Source organism: Episyrphus balteatus, chromosome 3, assembly GCF_945859705.1.
Source record: "Episyrphus balteatus chromosome 3, idEpiBalt1.1, whole genome shotgun sequence".
In the NCBI taxonomy this organism is placed as follows: Eukaryota; Metazoa; Arthropoda; class Insecta; order Diptera; family Syrphidae; genus Episyrphus; species Episyrphus balteatus.
This window is the reverse complement of record NC_079136.1, coordinates 68,400,280-68,421,218: the sequence shown is the minus strand read 5'-3', so window position 1 is coordinate 68,421,218 and position 20,939 is coordinate 68,400,280. Positions and strand designations below refer to the sequence as shown.

The 20,939-nt window shown below is 29.2% G+C and overlaps 1 protein-coding gene across 2 annotated transcripts in view; it reads left to right on the top strand.

Moving 5' to 3' along the window:
• Nucleotides 1–1,307: 1,307 nt before the first annotated feature.
• Nucleotides 1,308–20,939, top strand: part of LOC129914320 (ATP-binding cassette sub-family G member 8) — a 42,859-nt gene continuing 23,227 nt past the window's right edge. For both annotated transcript variants that reach the window (XM_055993511.1, XM_055993510.1), the window contains exon 1: nt 1,308–1,709. In XM_055993511.1, coding sequence (XP_055849486.1) covers nt 1,707–1,709 — 3 coding nt within the window. In that variant the 5' untranslated portion in view covers nt 1,308–1,706. The remainder of the gene's footprint in view (nt 1,710–20,939) is intronic.

The following is a 20,939-nucleotide window of genomic DNA, read 5'->3' as shown; positions in this document are numbered from 1 at the left end:
AGATGTTGGTTCGCTGTTAATTTCAAAGGAAACATCGACCTGATTTTTTATAACTTCCCATGCAGATATTGCTGTTGAGAAATCGAGTGAGCCTGTAGTTGTTGACCAAACTACATTTGTGTTAATTCTGGAACACCATAAGGCATCCATTTGAGCCATATATGTACTTGGTATTCTATTCCTAAATGATTAAATAAATAAACATAATTTTCAGAAATAACGTCAATTTGTTCGGATGATAGGAGTTTGCGAGCAGCCACCATCTTGGAGAAAAGGTTGACATCGATTTTAACAATAGCTCCAGTTTTACTAATTCTGACCAAAAATATACTGAAAAATTGCATTTTTTTTACTATGAGATGGTATACTAAGTTATATAGAAAACGCAATATTTAAAAAAAAATAGTTTGGAGTTATACAGTTTTTCGAATTGTACAACAAAAACATTAATGTTAAAAAAAGAGCCAAATTCTCCTATGTTGAAATTTTGCTGGCACAAAAAGTACTGAGATGTAAAAGTGTACCAAATTCTAAAGTTTGGGTTCAAATTCGTATCAATAAAATTTTGATTGTTTACTTGGCAGTTTTTGAAATAACTTAAAAAATCGGTAATTAAAAGAAAAATTGTCAAGAGAACAATCAAAATTTTATTGATACGAATTTGAACCCGAACTTTAGAACTTGGTACACTTTTATATCTTAGTACTTTTTGTGCCAGCATTATTTCAACATAGGAGAACTTGGCTCTTTTTTTAACATTAATGTTTTTGCTGTGATTTCTTTTTCTTAAATTATTAGATTGAGTGCCTCCAATGCGCAATCATGTCACATCTCGGGTTTCAACCGTTTAAAGGTTTAATATCAATCTCAGAAAGGACTATGCTTACTACAACGCCATCACACAATACAAAAATCTTCTTTTTTGTACGTGTTTCACCTGGCATTTTATATAAGGCGTTTCAAACAGATTTAAATTGTACTTGCTCAAGGAATCTTTTCATAGAAATCAGTCAATCAATCCTCGAAATATTATCGAAAAAGGTGTTCCAAACAAAATTCCTGTGCATTGAATTTTCAAAATAACAATCAATTTTAAAGTCTGGCAACATTCTGAATATACATACTAATCGGCGATACTCACTCTACCAACACAATCAACACACCTGCATTACTGGAATAACAAACACAACAGGTAAAAAAACGTTTTAAAAAAAAATCCAACTAGATAGATAGAAAGATAGGTTTTTTCGGATTGGGGTCTTGGATTAAAATGGCGTCACACTAAAGGTTAGTTCTCTCAGAGAGTTTTGCGCATACTGTACTGCGCTCGGCGCGGTCAATTTAAATCTTTGAATAAAAAAAAAAAAAATACATATAATTTTTTTTTGCTAAGTGCATTAGAGTGCAATAACACATTATTGAAAAAAATATATAATTTTTTTCTTAGTGCGATTTTTTACTATGTGTGTTAAACCAAGTGCGTGAGTTTTAATATCAGTTAAAAATAGTGAAAGATATTATTTTGTCTTATAAGCAAAGTGAAATATCACAAAAAAATAGAGAAATAGAAAAAGATAGAAATACAACTTCTGATTGGATATTTTTTTATATATTTTTGGATTACTCCGATTCTACCGTTTCTACAAAGAATGCGCAAAAGGAATTAATACTAACTCTAGAAGATCAATAGTTTGAAACTTGCTTTAATGGTAAGTATTTTTCTACTTTCTTCAAATATACAAAAAAGAGATACAAAACTTACTACAAAATTCATTATTTCTTGAACTTGTACAACACAAGAAATAAGTCCGGGTAGCAAATTTATAATGTCTTAACGAAACCAACTATAAACCCAAAGAATCAAAACCATATCTACAAAAGACGTATATCTCATCAAGTGTCTGCAAAGCAGACAATACAAAAAAAAAAAAAAAACTATAATAATGATATTGTCAGATACATTTATTTCACTTGGCTTCAACTGGAATGTACTGTTAAGTTGGCTCAAAAGAACAATCTTCGCGACTGTGGATATACTCGACGCAGAAGGTCAAAGATCTTAAACAGATCTTGTAAACATACCCACAGAAGAGTCTTATATAGATACTCTTTTTTTTTGTATAGTCAACGTGTAAGAAGGCTTTAGAGAGTGGTGATGGTATAGAATAGAAAAGAACGCGTTGCCGTGTAATATAAATAAGAAAAAGAAGAAGGAGCTGCTGCTGCTGGCCTGAAGGAAATAATGTTGCTATAATAGTCTAGAAGTATTGAACCAAATATTCGTTCGTAGAACTTCAAGAAGAAGAAGAAGTTTTATTTTGCCTTTTTTAGCTCTAGTCTTTATAGTCTAGGAGGCAATGTTGAAAATCAAAATAAGATCTATTTAACTTCAAAAAATAAAAAAAAAAATCCAGATTCAATTTGCTTAAATTGTTCAAACTTAAAAAAAAAATAATTGTTATTATTATTTAAATAAATCCTTCAATTGCTCAAGAAAACATTCAAATTTATTTTGAGCGAGAAAAGAAAAATACTTTATAGAGTTTAGTCATCAGTTATTCACACAGAAGAATCAGCTTTGGTAACTTAAAAGACATTTTTTAATATAAAAAAAAATAAAATGCATTTATTCAAATTTTTGGAACTCAAATAAATTGAACGCATATTGGGGAAGTGAAAAGATTATAAATAAAAGGTGTTCCTATTCCAAGAAAAAATCAAAATCTTGAAAGTACTTGGAGTTTGAACATAAGATCTGATTATTGAGAAATACAAGGCCTTTTTGAAATGTAGGTGTAAAAAATATTTAAAAAAAAAACGTCTCTAACGATTTTCAATTTTGTTTTCTTTAAATTCTTTGTAATCCAAGTAATAAAGTGGCATATTTCATTAAGAGGTCAAAACCATTTAAAGAGATGTTTTTTTTACCTTTAAGTCAATTGTTTGTATTATTTTTTAAATTTTAAATTCTAAAATTTCCTACTTTTCTTTTTTTACTTTTAACATAAGAGCAAGTAGTTACATGCGACCCAGTCGTGCATTTTATTGCTTTTAGGTATTATTGAGTTCCAAAGAAAAAGAGTCATATTTCTAACCATTTTTATTTTATTTATTATGTTTTTAGTAGTGAGAAAAAGTTCAAAGTTGCAAATTTGGTTGCGAGCAATATTTTCACCAAATTTATTGCTCATTTGGAACTAGCTTCATCTAGATACTATTCAAATAAGAGATATTTAGTTCTTTCAACATTTTTTCTGAAGAAAACCCTTTATTGTCATCCCACACAAACAGACGATTTAAATACGTACGCCAAAATTAGACATCGTTCTATAAGACTGTATGACAAGACAACCTAAGGTTTATTTTAGATCTCCGGTAAACTAAATACTTGGTCAAAAGTAGACTTGTCTGTTCTAGAAAGCGATAAGAACCTCAAAAGCTTCAGACATTCACATAATATAAGAGGATCTTACAGAAGATTTTTAAGGAACTGAAGAATAGTTCGGAGGGTATCTTTTTTTTTAAGAAACTGACTTACATTGCTGATATTCCATTCTGCAGTCAAACTTTCGGCCATTTTTGTGGGTGAAATAGTTGGGGTTAACGTTTTATATGATTGATGCAGTACACAATCTCCATGTGGGTTTGTCGTAACTATTATAAAGAATTGTTAAGAAGTAGTTTTTTCAAATCCTTGATAAATTCTTTTTACATTCTATCAAAACTTATGAAATGAAATCTCACATATTTTGTGTTGCCTCTTATTATTTTTTTTTTTTTTCTAAGAAGCCGATGTTCTCCAACACTCTTCCGTGTATAAAGTTCGTTGGCTACTAAACTTTGCACGTTTAATTGCATGAGTCTGACATCATTCATAATAAAATCTGAGATTTCGTTGTTGTGCCCCAATAGAACCTAACACGTCATAAACGTCATTTCTGGTACCTTATTCTTGGTAATGTTAGTACTGGTTCAGAATACTTGCTGATAGCATTTAGAATCCATGTCCATGTCTCTGCACCATATATGTTCGTAGATGATAAAAGTCTTATAGAGGGACGATTTAGTTTCTCGAGAGAGGGATTCGTTTGTCAATTTTTTTTTTTAAACCAAAGTAGCAGTGGTAAGCAAGAGTAACCCGTCATGTCTATCTTGACGTTTTGTCCAATCCGTTGATGTTAAGAGTCAACATATCGTCGGAACAAAGCCAAAACCGCGAATGTGCAATGCATTTTTTAACTGCATCAACCCTAAACCTTTATCTGTTGCCCAGAAGCCTTAACTATCAATGTCCGTTTCACGAGTTTCCATAAGTTTGCAAAACTTTGAACCAGTTTTTTCTCAAAACTTCAGTTTCGCAAATTCGTGGTTTTAGCTTTGTGAATAAGATATTGGTTCTTATAGGAAAAATCAATTTTGTGATTTTTAAACCTTATAACTCAGAAAAAATTCATAGTTAGTAGATAAAGTTGCTATTTGAGCTGGAAATGTTTGGCTTCTTAAAGTATGTTATAGTGATTCACATCCTTTCATTCCTTTCATTCCAAATAAAAATAAGAAAAAATTTGAAAAAAAGGAAACTAAGTGTAAAGAATTTAGGATGTAATCCGATCATTACAGAAGCATTTGAATTGTCAAAATTTTCAATTCTTTCAAATTTGAATTTGAAAATAATGCACGCGCTGAAATTCATGCCACATTTTTTTTTCTCCGACAAGTTAAAGAGTTTATAGAAAACGTTGCAGTTGTTATCTCTGATACTGTATAATTTGTTCATGATTAAATTTATCTAAAAATCACTGCTCTAAAAGTAACCTTACAATCTCTGACTATCAACAATATTCTTCCTTTTAGGAATTTTCATTTATCACATTCAGAGGGGAAGCGGGAAAACTTGCAGAAATTAATAAAAAAGAAAAAAAATTAAACACAACAATGCTTTGTTATTTTTATCTTTATACTTTGTGCTTTTATTCTTAATTTTTTTTTTCAATTTTATTTTGCCACTAAAAAAAATAAATATAAACTACTAAATTATTTTACAACTAACCATAACCATTAGTAAGAGGGGTCTGTCTCTATTTTACAATCAAATTTGTTTTTATATTTTTTCGTTTTATACCTATCTCATTATTTTAACGAATTGCTTCCTTTGCTAATTAATTCGAAGATCTTTTTTTTTATGAGAATTTTTTAATCAAGATTTAGTAATAAAATATAAAATAAACAAAAAAAAAATAGAAACCATTTACCTTCAAAAAAATGTTTCAGTGAAAGTGTTGAAGAAGGAAGGTTACTATACTAAACTTGTGAACCTGTTTTTAAAACTTTCGATAAGATCTCTGTGTAAAATTAAAATTCAATAAAATGACCAAATTTGGAAAGCCAAAGTTAAAAAAACATTAAAAACGAAAAAAAGTAAAATTATTTCGCTGAAGACAAAGAGAAAATTGTCAGACATATTATAGGCAATAAAATTTGGTTTGAAGATTTGTAGTAAACTTGAGGCTTTAATTTGTCAAAAAAAAAATTGCCTAACGCACAATTAAAAACGGCGGAAAATTTAAAAAAAAAAAATGTTCTCAATTTTGTCTGTCTGTCATTCTGCACGCAATCTTCATGTACCATTATCTCCAATCTTTGTTTCACTAGTATTTAAAGCAGTTACTTCTTTTTTTTTTTCTTAGAATTGCGAAAAAACTAAGGTACTTATTTTTAGAGATCCAAGTACTAGTTAACGCCTTCACATGTACAAACAATCCCACTTCTGAGTAATCAATCCACAAACAATGCAAAAATTTTATATAGGTATACCTTCCAAGACCAAACCCTGACAATGAGGTAATTATTTCAATTCCGTCAGATATATTAGAAAATAACACACATTACAGTCATCCTCCTCCTCATCTTTAAAGAGACACCATTGCTCTCGAAATATGCAGTAATTGTAGAATAAATTATACACCTGCATCATACTTGAAGTCGCAGATTCGAAATTAAGTTTCATCATGTCTCAACTATCTCATCAAAGTTCGTCGTCGTCATCATGATCATCATCGTCATTAACGTCGTCGTTCGTCAGTCTTATTTCCTCTCTCCTCCGCTTCAACTTGTTGTTAAAAAATCTTTTAACTTCGCATGGATTTTCCTGGGAATGCGACACAACGAAAGTAGGTTGGCTTTAATATTATTATGCACATTCACTTGGCCAGGGCCAAGCAAAGACAGCCAGAAGCGGGGTCTTTATGTCTAGTTTCACGTTTGAATTGAAACGTACCAAAAACAAAAAATTACATGGAATTAAAATACCTTAAACGACAAGCTCAATTTTCGCGTCCTAATTGAGTTGTTTTTTTTGTATATTTTTATTCTTTCTTTGTCTTTTGTTTCGAGGCAAATCAACTTTTGCAATACCTAACTTATTTTGTATTTTTATATTCAATTTGAAGACGTTTTTTTTTTTAGGGTAAATCCCTTTTGGACACAAAAATTCTTCGATGATCTCAACATCCGCCGCAAGGTTCTAGGAATTTTGCCAAAGAAATGTTTAACTGGTATTGTAAATGGGCCTAGCTAGCATATCGGTGGTGATTGAGTTAGTGGTTAGTCACATTCATGAGAGATATATATACCTACAAAGAAAACAAACTTGACTTAGCCGGCAGGCTATAAATAAAAAGATACAAACAAAATAACTCTGAGTAACTTGTTTGAGGTATAGCTGGCTAGTACAGTACGGTTGATTTGATTGGGCCTATTAATATTTCAGTGGGGTTGATAAGTATAAATGTGAAGGTTCTTGAGTTCAATTTTTGGTACTTGATTTCTTTGTACATACATACTTAAAGTCATCGTTTGAATACCTTCCGTTAAGAAGATATTTTGCACTGAAAAATTAAATTAAACTTTTGTCCTTTGTACACCTCGAGTTCTTTTATATAGCTTATTCAAAATAAGAAATTTGCGCTGAAAAATTCAAAAGTCCTCAAACTTCCAAAAAAAAAAAAATGTCTAAACATTTTACACAGAGAAAAATATGACCACCGGAAAACTAACAGATTGCCATACTGTTTTACTGCCCATATGTTTTATTAGGAAATCTTATTAAAAGAAAAGATTAATAAGGTTTTTCTATAAGAATTTTTTATTACTTTTAAAGAGAAAATCTTATTAAAATTTTAGTGAAAAGTTCATTTTTTTTTTGCAACTTGGCAGTGGAACAAAAATCGCGATCAATATTTTCATAGCAGGTCTGGTCGTCGTATTTTTGTTTTTCTTTTCAAAACCCTACAAGTGCAGATTTTAAAACAATAAGGAAAACCCGATTGTTTTAATAAGGTTTCCTTCTTGGATTTGGATGAAAACCATAGAGAAATCTTATTGTTTTTATTATTTTTTTTTTTTTTTTTTTTTTGAGGTCTATTTTTCTCTGTGTAGAACTTTAATTTAAGCCATATGTTGTAGAAAATATAAGAATCTCTATATTGACATCATCAAAGCAAATTTTCTTTGTTTTTAATAATTTCTCAGATGTTTTTTTCCGTAAGAAAAAGAAAGCAAATTATTCAAGTGTGTGTAAGCCCTACAATGAAAATTTCGACTCTTAAACCCTATACTTTTCAGTTAGTAAATGGTTAAAAAATATATTAAGATAGTTTTTGTCCGTGATTAAATTAGAGGAAAAAAAGAAGGTCACTGTGGTGTATGCGTATGTAACAATTTAAACGCATATATTTTTATTTTATTTTATTTACTTAATTATATTTATGTAACTATAATAGACATCGAATTTTATCATTCAAAAGTGACAAAAAAATAGCCAATGTTCTGCAAAATTTCTTTTAAAAAATGGCCGACTTCTTTCAAACGTATGAAGTCGTCTAAACAAACAATCGTATTTTCAAATAATTGAACGATTGTGGACTAATTATTGGTTTTTGGAAAAGTTCTTGCCAATAGCATCGTCCAATTTTTAATTGGCAAACAATATTTTTATCGTGAAAAATGTTTTACTCTTTAGACATTGAAAAGTTTTTTTTTTTAATTATTTTAAACAACGAAAACAATATGCAGAAAGAGATAAGGAGTTTCTTAAGTCACCGTTCGTTAAAATAATAAATAAGTCTTACAAAATGAAGGTAGAAAGGGATTTTTTTTTTATTTTTTAATGGTAATATTTCAAAAACGAGAGCTGATCAAATAAAAATTGTGTAAACAAGTGTTATTGGCGGGAAACCATTAAATCCTTATTTATCTAAAGTCAGCGTATGTATATGTTTGTGAAACAATAAAATGATTTAGAAATGGTTTTAAGGCTTTCTTCTACTTAAAAAATTTAATGCTTATAGAGAAATTTATACAATCGAACTGCTTTTAAGAACAGCAATGTTTTTGGAACAATATTTTATTATTATTTTAAAAATTAAGGAATTTTTCAAATGCTTAATGTTTTAGCGGTTATTCAAATTAATCAATTTTCAGTTAAACCATTCATATTTATTGGGAGTTTTTGCATGAATTTTAGGAACAAATAAATTAATTGCTTCTTTAAGCTTAGGTAGCTAATTCCCCGACCCGAATCGTAATTTTTAAATTTGATGGGCTAAATGATGGAGAGTTCTTAAGAGTGGAGTTGATTTTTGCCCGATTCATTTTTTCGATGGCTTAAATATGGCTTAATCAGAACGCCTATTGACCATAATATATGTCAGAGCGGTTTTAAAAAAAGCGGGAACATTTCTAAAAGAAGATTTTTAGTATCCACAAACCCTTTTAAACTAATTTAAAGCATATAAACTTAAACTTAGGTAAAGTTAGGTAAAAATGGCTGTCAGAAAAACGACTGACACACTTAGACCACTTATTGTCCCGTTGTGATACCATGATTTTGCAAGGAAATACCTCATTAAATTAAATCAGTTGGAGCTTTTGATGAAGCGGTGAAGCTTGAAGATGTCAGTTTAGCTTGAAAGCTACAAAACATACGACGTTTGTTTCGGCTACTGTGTTCTTTAGTTGAGAGATGTTTATAAAACATACGTATGTAATGCAGTTTATATTAATATGAGAGATTGACCCTGTTCGCGCAACATCATCGCTAAATGTCCCTAATAGACCAGTGCCAATAATTTTTGAAAATAAAAAAATTATTAGCAGCATAAGGGTGGTGGGAAAATTTAGAATTAATGGTATATAAAAGGGGGAAAGGTGGTGGGTGGGCGAAAAAGTGGGGTGGGTGTCAAAAATCATGGTTATTTACGATTTCTGTTAAAATAAGAAGTCCTATCGAAAAAAGTCAAATGCAAAAGTTGTAGGTAGTATCATTGAATAATTATATATAGAAGTGACACCGGAAAAAACATCCGCTTTGTTTGAGGGGTGGCGCCACAATCGTTACAGGAGTGGCGCCACAATCGTTTTAGGATTGTGTATTCGATGGCCGAAAAATTCCTGAAAAGGACTAACCAAAAGTCCTTTTCAGGAATTTTTTAAGTAACCACAACTACAATATTATTTATATTTGGTGTATTTGTATTAGTTTTGTTTTGTGTTAGAAGTGTGTTTGTTTATTTTTGTTTCTGTGATATTCAAATTGAATTTATTTTTAATTTTTGTAATATTTTGAATTGAATATTTATTTTTGAATTTTTGATGCTTATGTTTTATGTATATTTGAAAGGATTTTGTTTTTTGTTTTTATTAACGACAAGAAGATTTTCTTCAGTCTTTATTTAATTTTGATTAGGGTGCTTTTTGTAATAACAGCTAGGCCAAAGTTGTAGTTCACCATATTTGAATGTTGTACACATCCACATGCACTGTGGCATAACTTGCATAATGCAAGAGTAGGTAAGGATCAAGTTCATACAATATGGCCATATTACACATTATTTTAAAGTATTTTAATACATATTTCAAAGTATTTAAACAATACGAAACTACATCTTTATTTGCTAAAACTGATTTATGTATGCCAACAAGAACTTTGGATAGGTATACGTGGATATACGGCTTTGTTCAAATTTGCAGCTCTAAATGAAAATTTAAAGTTTTTATATAGGTAATGCTTAATTTTGAAAAAAAAAAATCTTTTCGTACCATTTTTGGATACTTTTCTTTATTTTTAATTTAAAAAAAATTTTTTTATATAAAATTTAAACGATATTTATTAATGAAATGTTCAAATAAACTCAAAAGAATTTGATTTTATTTGAAAAAACCACAAAAAGGCCTATTTGGGTCACGGAATTTCCGTTTGTCTTTCTGTCTGTATTCAGCTAAACGGATCTACCGATAAATATCAAACTTGATATGAAGCATTTTTTGGAGACTCTCCAGAGTGGTTTTTAGAACTAATTTTTTTTACCAAAAATAACGATACCTATCATTTACCAATTTCGGAAATGTTTAATTTTCTCCAAAACGGTACCAGTGATTTTGTTTAAAAAAATTATGTAATAGTTTTTGGGCAATCATGGAAATTTTTAAAAATTATTATTATTGACCTACCGTAGAACCGTGCCAAACTACCAATTAAATTTCAACGAATTTTGTATACAAAAGCATTTATATATTTTAAATATAAAACAAAAAGAAAATTTGGAAAAATAATAGTTTTTGGATTAAAAAAAAACTGAACACTTTTTTTGCAAAATCAAATTTTCGAAAACGGGACATTAAATTTTTTGACATTTTAGTTTTGAATGTTGATTAGTAATTTCTACTAAATTGCACCAATTTTATTTTTGATTTTTAAAAAATTTATTTATAAGATTCCAACGATTTTGAAATTTTTTTTTTTAATCAGTAGAAGAAATCAAATCGAATAGGTACCTACTTGTTTTGGAGCTATCACGAGTTTTGATTTGTTCCTTTAACTTTTTGGGCTAGTGTACAAAAACAACTCAGGACGCTCGGATAAATGTTATGGCAATGAAACTCAACTAATAAATTTAGCCGAGCGTTAGCCTTGTACCTGAATATTAAATTGTTTATTGGCAGGGTGAAATATGTATACTACAGTTAAATATTTAAGTCAGATAAGTTTTTGGTGAATAAAACTTTTTATTCAGAATTCTTTGGCGCAAACGATAACTTCTATCTTCATCAAATGTATTTGTCATGAAGTAAAGTTATAAGGAGTAGGTTAGCATAATATTAAGTAAATGTATAAGCGTGGTCGAATTTCGGTATTCGGCCGAATCATTATTCGCAGCATCTCTAGTTGGTACAGTTAAAAATATTCAATTTCCCCTCCTTGAAATAAAAATAGACAAAAAGTTTGAACCAAATCGACTTATTGGTTTGAGCTCTTACCTTTTAAAATATTACGTTGAGTTTTTCTTAACGCTTTTCTTTTTTTCTTTAAAGGCCATTTGCTGAAACGAACCTTAAATATTTTATTTTGAACATAAACTTTTATGCTCTACTTTTTCTTCGGCGTAAATTGTCACATAAGGATTTATATTGTAATTAAATGCTTAAGTTTCGATTCAGAAAAAAAACGGCGCTTATTGTTACGCATTTCATAATTATATTTCCAAAAAATATAATATAAAAAAATAGCAATCTCTGCGGGGATACGAACTCAGAGAGCAAAAGTAAAGAGCAATCACTTTGTCACCTACGCTATTAAAACTATTGAAATAAGGGTAACTTTCATGCCCTATAAGCTATAACGTCCCTAGGATATACAACAATAATATTTATTTTGTTCAAATTCTCGTCGTTAATAAAAAAATTCTTGTTTTTAGTTTCGAGTTACTGTGGATGCATTTTTATAATGTCAACTAACTTTTCAATATTTTTGTTTGATATTAGTGTAATTTTGTATGTATGAGTAAAATTTCCTTATTTTCTTTTTTCATTTATAGGATGTCAATACGATTTATTTTTGTTTGATATTTGTTTTATGTTTTATGTGTGAGTAAATAAATTTCCTTATTTTTTTTCTATTATAGGATGTCGACGTGTCGATACAATTTGTTTTTATTTGATATTTGTTTCCTTATGTTTGTATTAGAGAAATTTCCTTTTTTAAAAACAAATTTTTGAAAACATAATTTTCTGGGACAAGACCCATTCTCTCTGGGGATTTTTTAGTACATCTGATTGCCGAAAAAAATAAAATTGTGAGGCGCTAGAAACTATCGGTGTCACTTCTATATATAATTATTCAATGGTAGTATAAATGTCTACAACTTTTACGATTTTTAAGATTGTTTTTTCCGTTTTTGGCGAGAAATAATTTTCCATAGAAACCAAATTATACTTTTCTAATTTTATCATTGACCTTTTTAATTTGAATCAAGCACTAGAATAGCTCTAACGTGCAAAGTTTTTGAGATATTGAATTTTGAACGTCGCAAATACTATTTTTCTGATTTTTGGCATGGTAATATGTCAAAAACGTGATGTGATAGAATTTTTCTGACTTCAGATTCGAGCTCAGCGCACAAAAAACCATTAGAAAAATATATTTTTATTTCTATAAAAAAAAAACTCTTTGTCTAGTGAAATCGAACGGGCAGAAAAAATCGAATGCCTTGATAGAAAACATAACAAAGTAATTTTTAACCAAGTTTTGTTAAAATCCAACTATTTTTGTAAAAGATAAAAATAAAAAACCAAAAAAATCGTATTTTTGCATTTTTTTCAATATTTTTGAGGTTATAGAAAAAAATTGTTTGAGTAAAAGTTGTAGACATTTATACTACCTACAACTTTTGCATTTGACTTTTTTCGATAGGACGTCTAATTTTGACAGAAATCGTAAAAAACCATGATTTTTGACACCCACCCCACTTTTTCGCCCACCCACCACCTTTCCCCCAATTTTTTTGTGGGCAATTTATTTTTCCCCTTTCATATACCATTAATTCTAAATTTTCCCACCACCCTTATGCTGCTAATAATTTGTTCAACTTTTGCCTTCTGAAAACCGGATTGGCACTGGTCTATAAGACCAATCTTTCAATATTGACTAACAAAACTTTTGAATGAATATTATCTGAAATGTATTAAATTTCATTAATTTAAATTATTTTTAGCAAGCCTGATCAATTAAACCGCACTGCACTGTTTTCCTTCCTACACCAATTTTGCATGAAACAAAACCCATTGGTTTCTTTTTTCAACTTATTTTTTTTTTCTGCACATAAGCTTCATAATAAAAAGCGAATTAAGCATCTTTACTATACATTCACAGCAGAGCACAACATGAGTCACGACATGTCTTTTGAATGAAATACCAACTTCAAAATAGAAATAGAACTACTATACAAATAAAGTTATTTAAAAAAAATCGTACTACAACTTTTATTATTTGAAGAAAGAATAAAGTTATTTTTTTTTGTCTGACCTAGTTTTGTTTAAACAAATAAAAATACAAAAAAAAATATGTTTAAAAAAGTCTTTGGTCGATATCGAAGTATAACGTGTGTATATCTACGAGTAGGTAACATTACATACATGCATATGTTTTACATTTCTTTATTATTAACTACAAGTGTTTGATTATGTTATGCTAACGGATGTTGGAAGTCTAAACAATTTAACCTACATAAAGACATTGGGACTTTGATTTAACGTTTTTTTTTGCAAATGAAACTGGTTTGAAATTTTCGAAGAAGGCTCACCGTTCCAGTATCCACTTGGACATCTAAACTATCTCGAAATGGCTGATATTTTATTACCTTGATTAGTATCTTTCTCATTTCATATTTGTATCTAGGGTCAATGTGGGTAAATGTAAACAGGGGTAAATGAGAACATGGCTCATAACAAGCTTCAGTTAAATCTCTTTGACGCATACATAAGTACAAATCGCGGACGCATGTATCTTTTAACTTATACGTCAAACTCATTGCTGTCAAGAGAGAATTCATTCGACGAGCGTATTTTCCGTGAAAGATAATTTTTTAAAGTGTCAAACAAGTCGTTAGTCTTTCAGAAATATTAAAAATTTTTGCAGATTCAATTAAGTCAGTACAATTTGCAAACACTTTTTAGTTTCGAATTTTGATGTAGATTCTATGTGAAACAAACAAATTTTAAAATACAGGACATTTATGTCGATTTGCATGTGTTTACATTTACCCCAGAATATTTTTCATGATGGGAAAATGTAAACAACGTATTCTGGGGGTAAATGTAAACATGTATTTTTGCTGAAATTATTGGTTTTAATAAAAATAAAGTAGTTTTAGTTAATTACTATTGCTAAAGTGCCACGGAGTCACACTTTAAAGTAGCCAACACATCGTTTTCAGTGAATGTTGTTGCAAAATCGGTCATTGACGTAAAAAAAATAAAAATATGACGTTCAGAGCTGCTCAGGATGCATATTGGGTGCCTATATAAAGAATCAAAGGAAGAAAACAAAAACTTTTATTGGCATTTGAAAAAGTTTTTTTCAAATACCTTCTTGAACGTTTTTCAAGTCGTTATCCATATAATAAAGAGGAAAATCTAAATTTTAAACCACTGTTTACATTTACCCCGAATTTGTAAAAAAAACACAAACATGGTGGGGTATTTGTAAACATGCCATATTTGACAGCAATTTAAACAATTTGGTTAATATTTGTTTATATTTATAAAAAAGAATTGCCATCATTTCATATTTGCATTTGAAGATACCTGTCAAGTTGTTCCGTAAAATCATATTAAAATCTAAAGTCAAAAGAAAAAAAAAGACATGAAATTGTTTACATTTACCCACATTGACCCTATTACATTCTTTTTGATATTAAAAACAAACTTTTTCGAATCAGAATCTGTGTGAAAAAATGTTGAACAAAAATGCTAATTGCAAAGAAGCCTCCAAATCATTTATAAATACTTTAAACCAGTTTTTAGTGTTCCAATAAAATTACTATAAAAAAAGACAACTTCATTGAAAAAAAAGAACAATTTGAAGAAAAAAAAAAAATGAAAAAAGTATGTCATCATGTGTTTCTTTTACATTAATATTTTTGACACGAACTGACATTGATTTCTCCTAAAGTGAACGTTTTATTTGACGTTTATTCATTTTCCATGCAAATGTCAAAAGCCTTCTCGCGCACTCAAGTCCCAACTTAGAGCTCAGATATAAATGCTTGGTTATATCGCCGATTATAGTAAATAATATTATACACGCACTTGAATGTCCGTTGAATGTTAGGAATTCAACTCCACTCCCCTCCACATTTAGTCATGATGGAATTTCATTGAAAAAAGAAGATTTTCCCCTCACAAGAGAGTGATAATTTGTGTGTCAAATTATAAAGTTAAACAATTTAAAGCCATGACAAAAAAAAAACATAGATCAGTATAAGCAAAACTACAAAAAACTAGTAAAACTTTCTCATTGCCTTAAGGCTTGGTCGAAAATATGGCAAGATTGTAGTAGTTTTTAGTTATTTGGTATGTCAGTACTTTATTAAGAAGGTGGGATACGAAAGTAGACATTTTGACAAAAGAATGCGAAATTTGAATTTATAGATATAGCAAGATTGTTTTTTATAGTTATTATTCATAATTTTTTGTTTATTTTTCATGTTTGGCAAGATTACATTTTTTTATAGGAACACAGGTTTCCGATCAATCATTTGAAATCTTGATTCATAAAAAAGTAATAAAAGTCATACCAATAACAAGAATTTAACATAATGAATTTGGAAGGTTAATGCGGATTGCATCGAATAAAAGTTAACAAAATTCCAAAGTCTATAAAAGCGACACATCTCGATATGATTTATCGGTTTGGAATGAAAACTATGAAATTGAAGGTAGTTTTTCTTGATTTTAAATAAAGTAATGTGATTTAAAAGGTTGCCAACAACGTAATACTAATTTGATTTTAATTGTTTTCTCCATAAAAATACGATAGTTAATTGTTTTTATGAGAAACAAATACTTGTTTCGCCTGTTAAAATGCCAAAGTATGGAATTAAGCATTATCACATTTTATTTGTTGGTATTGAAATTGTTTTAAAAATGCAACATATTTTACAAATTTTAATGGTTTGAGTTGCAGTTTATTTGTTTAAGTATGAATACAAGTTTTTTTTTTTTTAATCTGAAAAATGTTCAGATGTTTATTATTGTATTGCTATTATTCGAGGGTAATATTATCTCACAGGTATATGGTATTTTATTTACACTGATAGGGGGTGCCTAGAAAAAAGTTTACACAGACAGATAAGTTTAATATTATACAAAAAAAATGTTTACGATAGTTAAAATATGAATTATTACAGGGCTGTTCTGACATCATCTGCTTATTTTGACACTTCATTTAAATGCTTTCAAAAAAAAAAATACTAGTAACTTCCACAATATGTATCTTTAATTTGATTGTCAACCAGCTGACCATTTTGTGGCTATTAAAAAATTCCAAAAATTGGTAGATGATTTTTTTTTTTATTTGATATCTATTATTTTTTTAGGTATGTGCTGCTTAAAAAAATGTATCTTCTTTTTATATCGAAAGATTTTGTTAGTCACCCTTAAGGTTTATAACGGCTTAAGTGAGTAATTTTTTTTTCAACTTTAATTAAATTGAAAGTTATTTTTTCGGTTTTCGGACTCAATTTTAAGCCTCTGTCGGCACACGGGTGCGAATTTGGCACGACAAAAGTAAAAATATAACAATTTCTCAAAAAAGTAGGTTGAAAAAAATCTCTTTATAAAGGTGTAAATACATTTTTTTTTAATTGTGAATGCAATATTCGAAATCCTCGGAAAATTTTACATCAATTTCATATGCGTTTTCTCCATAAAATATGAGACATAAAAAGTTCAAGCGACATAAAAAAGTAGAAGCCAAAATCGCACCCGTGTGCCTATCACGTCACAAAAAAGAGGTGTGTCTACAGAGGGTTAGTATTATAAATTTTTTGGTCTAGAAATAATGCGTTTAAATTAAAAAGTTTTCAATAAAAAAAAAATTAGTTTTTAATATTTCGATTTTATTAACAATATTTATTAAATAAAGTTTTTCTTAATTTTTACTATTTTTTATCATTAAAATGTAATCAAAAGCATTTAAATATAATAAATGTGGATTGAAAACTAATTCCAAGGCACCTAAATTATAATTTTATCTTGGTAAGAATTGAAATTAAATACTAGTCTTCTTTTGTTTTAATAAAAAAAAAAAAACAGAATAAGAAATTAACATCAAAATTAAAAACGTAAATGAAAAGGGACGCCATTTTTAAATATAAATAAAATTTCTTGTGTATGGATTCGAGGTTATCATAACCTGAAAAAGTATACCTACAAAAATATTTTCGTCTAAAAACAAAGCCTGTTAACCCTATTTCTGATTCAAAAAATATAAAATATAAAAATCTAAAATTGTACCATTTTAAAGTCACTTTGTGTCTTTTTCAAAGTAAAATGTAGGAATAACTGACAAAATTTTATCGGATTGCTTTTCTAAAAATATCGTCTTCATAGTTTTTTAAAACACAAAAATTAATCACAAGAAAGCCATCAACCACTATAAAAATCGAACTTTCGGTTTATATTAGAAAATCCAGCTAGTTTATCCTTAGGTACACTTTACTTGTAAAATTTAAATGATCAGTAATGAACATCTCTTAACCGTTCAGAAATAAGTGCAAAAGAGCAATTCGTTGGGTTAATTGGGCAGTCATATACCTAAATTTTATATTAACTGTTTGAATTTTTCTATTGAAAAAAAAAATGTTACGCATACGCCACAGTGACTAATTCTTACATAATAAGCCTAAGTAGTAAATGAAAGAAGATACTAAAAAAATTCATGTACTCCAGCTCTGAAAATATGAAAAGTAAAAAAAAAAATAAATGGCATCATTTAATTTTTTTTGACATTTCGATGCGCCAAAGACTTCGCTTAAAAAAATTGAATCTTTTGAAAAGTAAAAACCTTAAATAATATTTTTAAAACAGATTTACATACAATTTCATCATTGTACGTTATACATATGTATATTACGCACTCTACGGTCAATTGTTTGAAAACAGCTGAAATATTGATTTGGAGATCAGCAAATTCAACCTCAAATATTTCTACTTTCCCATGAACGATTTTAAAAATATTTTACACACAAAACAAGCTCAACCCCACCTATCATTTGATACCAAATTCATCCCTGTACATTCGGGGCCATGATTCCAAAGTTATTATAATGGGCATTCCCTTTACAAGTTGCTGCAATTTGCTCGAAAACGTCTCTAACGATTTTCATTTAACTTTGCACACGTAAAAAGGAGATAAAATCAATTTTCATTTTTTTTTTAATCGAATTAATCTTGAGTTTGAAATTTAAAATTATAATCAACATCAGCTAATTTTCTTCTTCCTTTTCTTCCCTAATAGTGATTTAAAAATAAAAATTAAATGTTTTTTCTTATTCAACCCGCCATTTTGTAAATCAACAGACTTTTCGATTCATCTTATTAAATTTTATTGATCAGGCCAATTATCATTACCTTACTTCCTTAAATGCCAACAGAAATGATTTTTGACGTTTCTACACGTTAACTTTTAGAAACTTTGTTAAACGAATTTTCTTTTCCTCTAAAAATTGAGTATATCAGACTTTCGTACAGTTTCAACGACAAATCGTTATATAAACGTAACAAACCAAACAAAAATTACATAACACTGTAATGTTGATAGTGTTATCTATTCAGCACAAATGTTGCCATTTTATACATAATATTTTGTTTGCACGTATACGCTTGTGGTAGCACAGAGGGAGCCTCAGCCTATATACTTGAATCGATAAAAATCTTTGTGGTCAAATGAACCACATTAATCAAATTGCACTAAAGCAACAATCTTTCAATATTATACTCGTAGATACAATGGAAACACATAACCGTACTTAGGAAATTAATTTAATTCACTTAACCAATACAGTTGACTGGCATTTTATAGATGCGAATTGTACCAAGTCTGTTTATAGATTCAAACCAATGCTATACTACTGATTGGCAGTCAAGCTAGCCGAGATGCTAGTGATGGATGTAAACGGCAACTTGTAACGGTCATTATTTTTTTTTTCTTTCTTTTTCTTTATGTATTTAAAAGCATCAACTTTGTGTGTGAATGTGTGTCAGTTAGTCAGTCAGTCAAGCCAATTTAATGCAAGCTATATGAAATATACTCGGAATGGATCATGAAAAATTGTGATCTACAAGAAGCTTTGATATTGTAACTGGAAATAAAAACTTTTACAATGTTAAGCAATCAAATACCGTGCAAAAGATCACATTCCACATTTGGATTATTCAGCATTGTTTTTTGTATTGTTTTGTTGCGAGCGTGAAGTATTTTTATAAACATCGTTGTCATTTAGAATTATTAATGAAATTATTTTAATACTTTGATCTGCTTTTTTTCGTGTTCTTATTAGAAATGTAACCTTTAGCTTTTGTTAAACTCAAAAGACAGTCTATAAATTGGCCTAAACAAACTAATCGATTCTGTTTCTTGTAACCTTTTAATGCTGCCGTGCTTGTTTGATCAGATTAAACTAGTTTGTTCAAAATCAATAACATTTGGAACAAACTATGTCATTTTGGGATTGCATGATTTTATCGAAACGATCCTTTAATTTAATGGGAAGCCGTCATTTTAGCAAGGAAATCCTTATTTTTACTTTATAAATCAATAAAAACAGTAGAAATTCGTGATTAACCGAAGTGTGTTGCAGCTTATCCATATGATTTCGGGATTTAATTGTAAGAACTCATTGTTTTACCAGGCAACTCTTTGTTTTATAGAGAAAACAAGGCAATATTTCCATTATAACTCATGATTTCGACGCAGTGTTCCGTGACTTTAGCTGTGAATAATTTTACCGAAAAATTCCGTGATCGTAGTGAGGAACCCGTGTTTTTATCGAGTTATCAGTAGTTTAACCTGATTGACTTCAGTCAATCTGGCCCTCTTATGATTTGACCAGATGAAACCCGTCATTTTACTGAGTGATGATCTCAAATAAAAGTATGAAATTGAGTTTTTATAACTGTATGAATTTGGAATGAAAAAGTTACAAAAATCTGAAAGCCCTTAAGTTAACCTATCAGCATATTTCGTTTTAATATTTACTTTTGGGACAACCTGTATGAAAGGCACCAAGTTTTGAGACTAAATCGATCGATTAAAATTAGATTGTTTACTTGCAATGTTTTCATGAATTGAGCATTTTTTAAAGCTGTTTGAAAACTTGCCGAGTAGTACAGGTAAAATAGTATAAGAAATCAATAAATAAAATAATCATTTGTATCAAAAAAAAAAAAAAAAACAAATCCGACTTCCATGGATCAAAACTGGGTTTTATGGTTTTTATCAAAGTTCCTATAGCCAGAACTGACAAACTGATAACTTAGTCCAAAGTTATGAGGTAACAAACATGGAAGTCGGTAATAAAAAATTGTTATCCTCATGAAACTTGGCAAAATGTTTGCTTTTGCAATAAGAACGAAGGATCAGAAGAGTCCATAAAAAAATTGGGTTTAAGATAGTTTTTTTTTCGCGGAAAAGAGGGAGCGGTGAAGGTTACTAAAACAGTGAAAAAAGTGAAATTCAGAGTTAGTAACACAAAAACTGGGACAGAAATGGTACCTCAGTGAAAATTGGTAAATATTTCATTTATTACAAAAACCAGGAATCTTAGCAGTCTAGATCAATATTTTAGGTGAAAGAGTTTTTTTTTTTTGGAAATAAGGAAAATCCGTGATAAGTCCGAAAAAACCAATGGTATGAAGGTACCTTTACGAAATTTATTAAAACTGTTGTCTATTGCGAGTTACGAATAAAATAAGTGTATGTATTTTGTTCATGTGAAAAGGTGCTTTTTAGGTGTAGAGAAAATGTGGGTATATTGGAAAAAGTAAGTAATAATAATGATCCTCAATTGAAATACAGCAATTATGTTACTCTATAGATTACA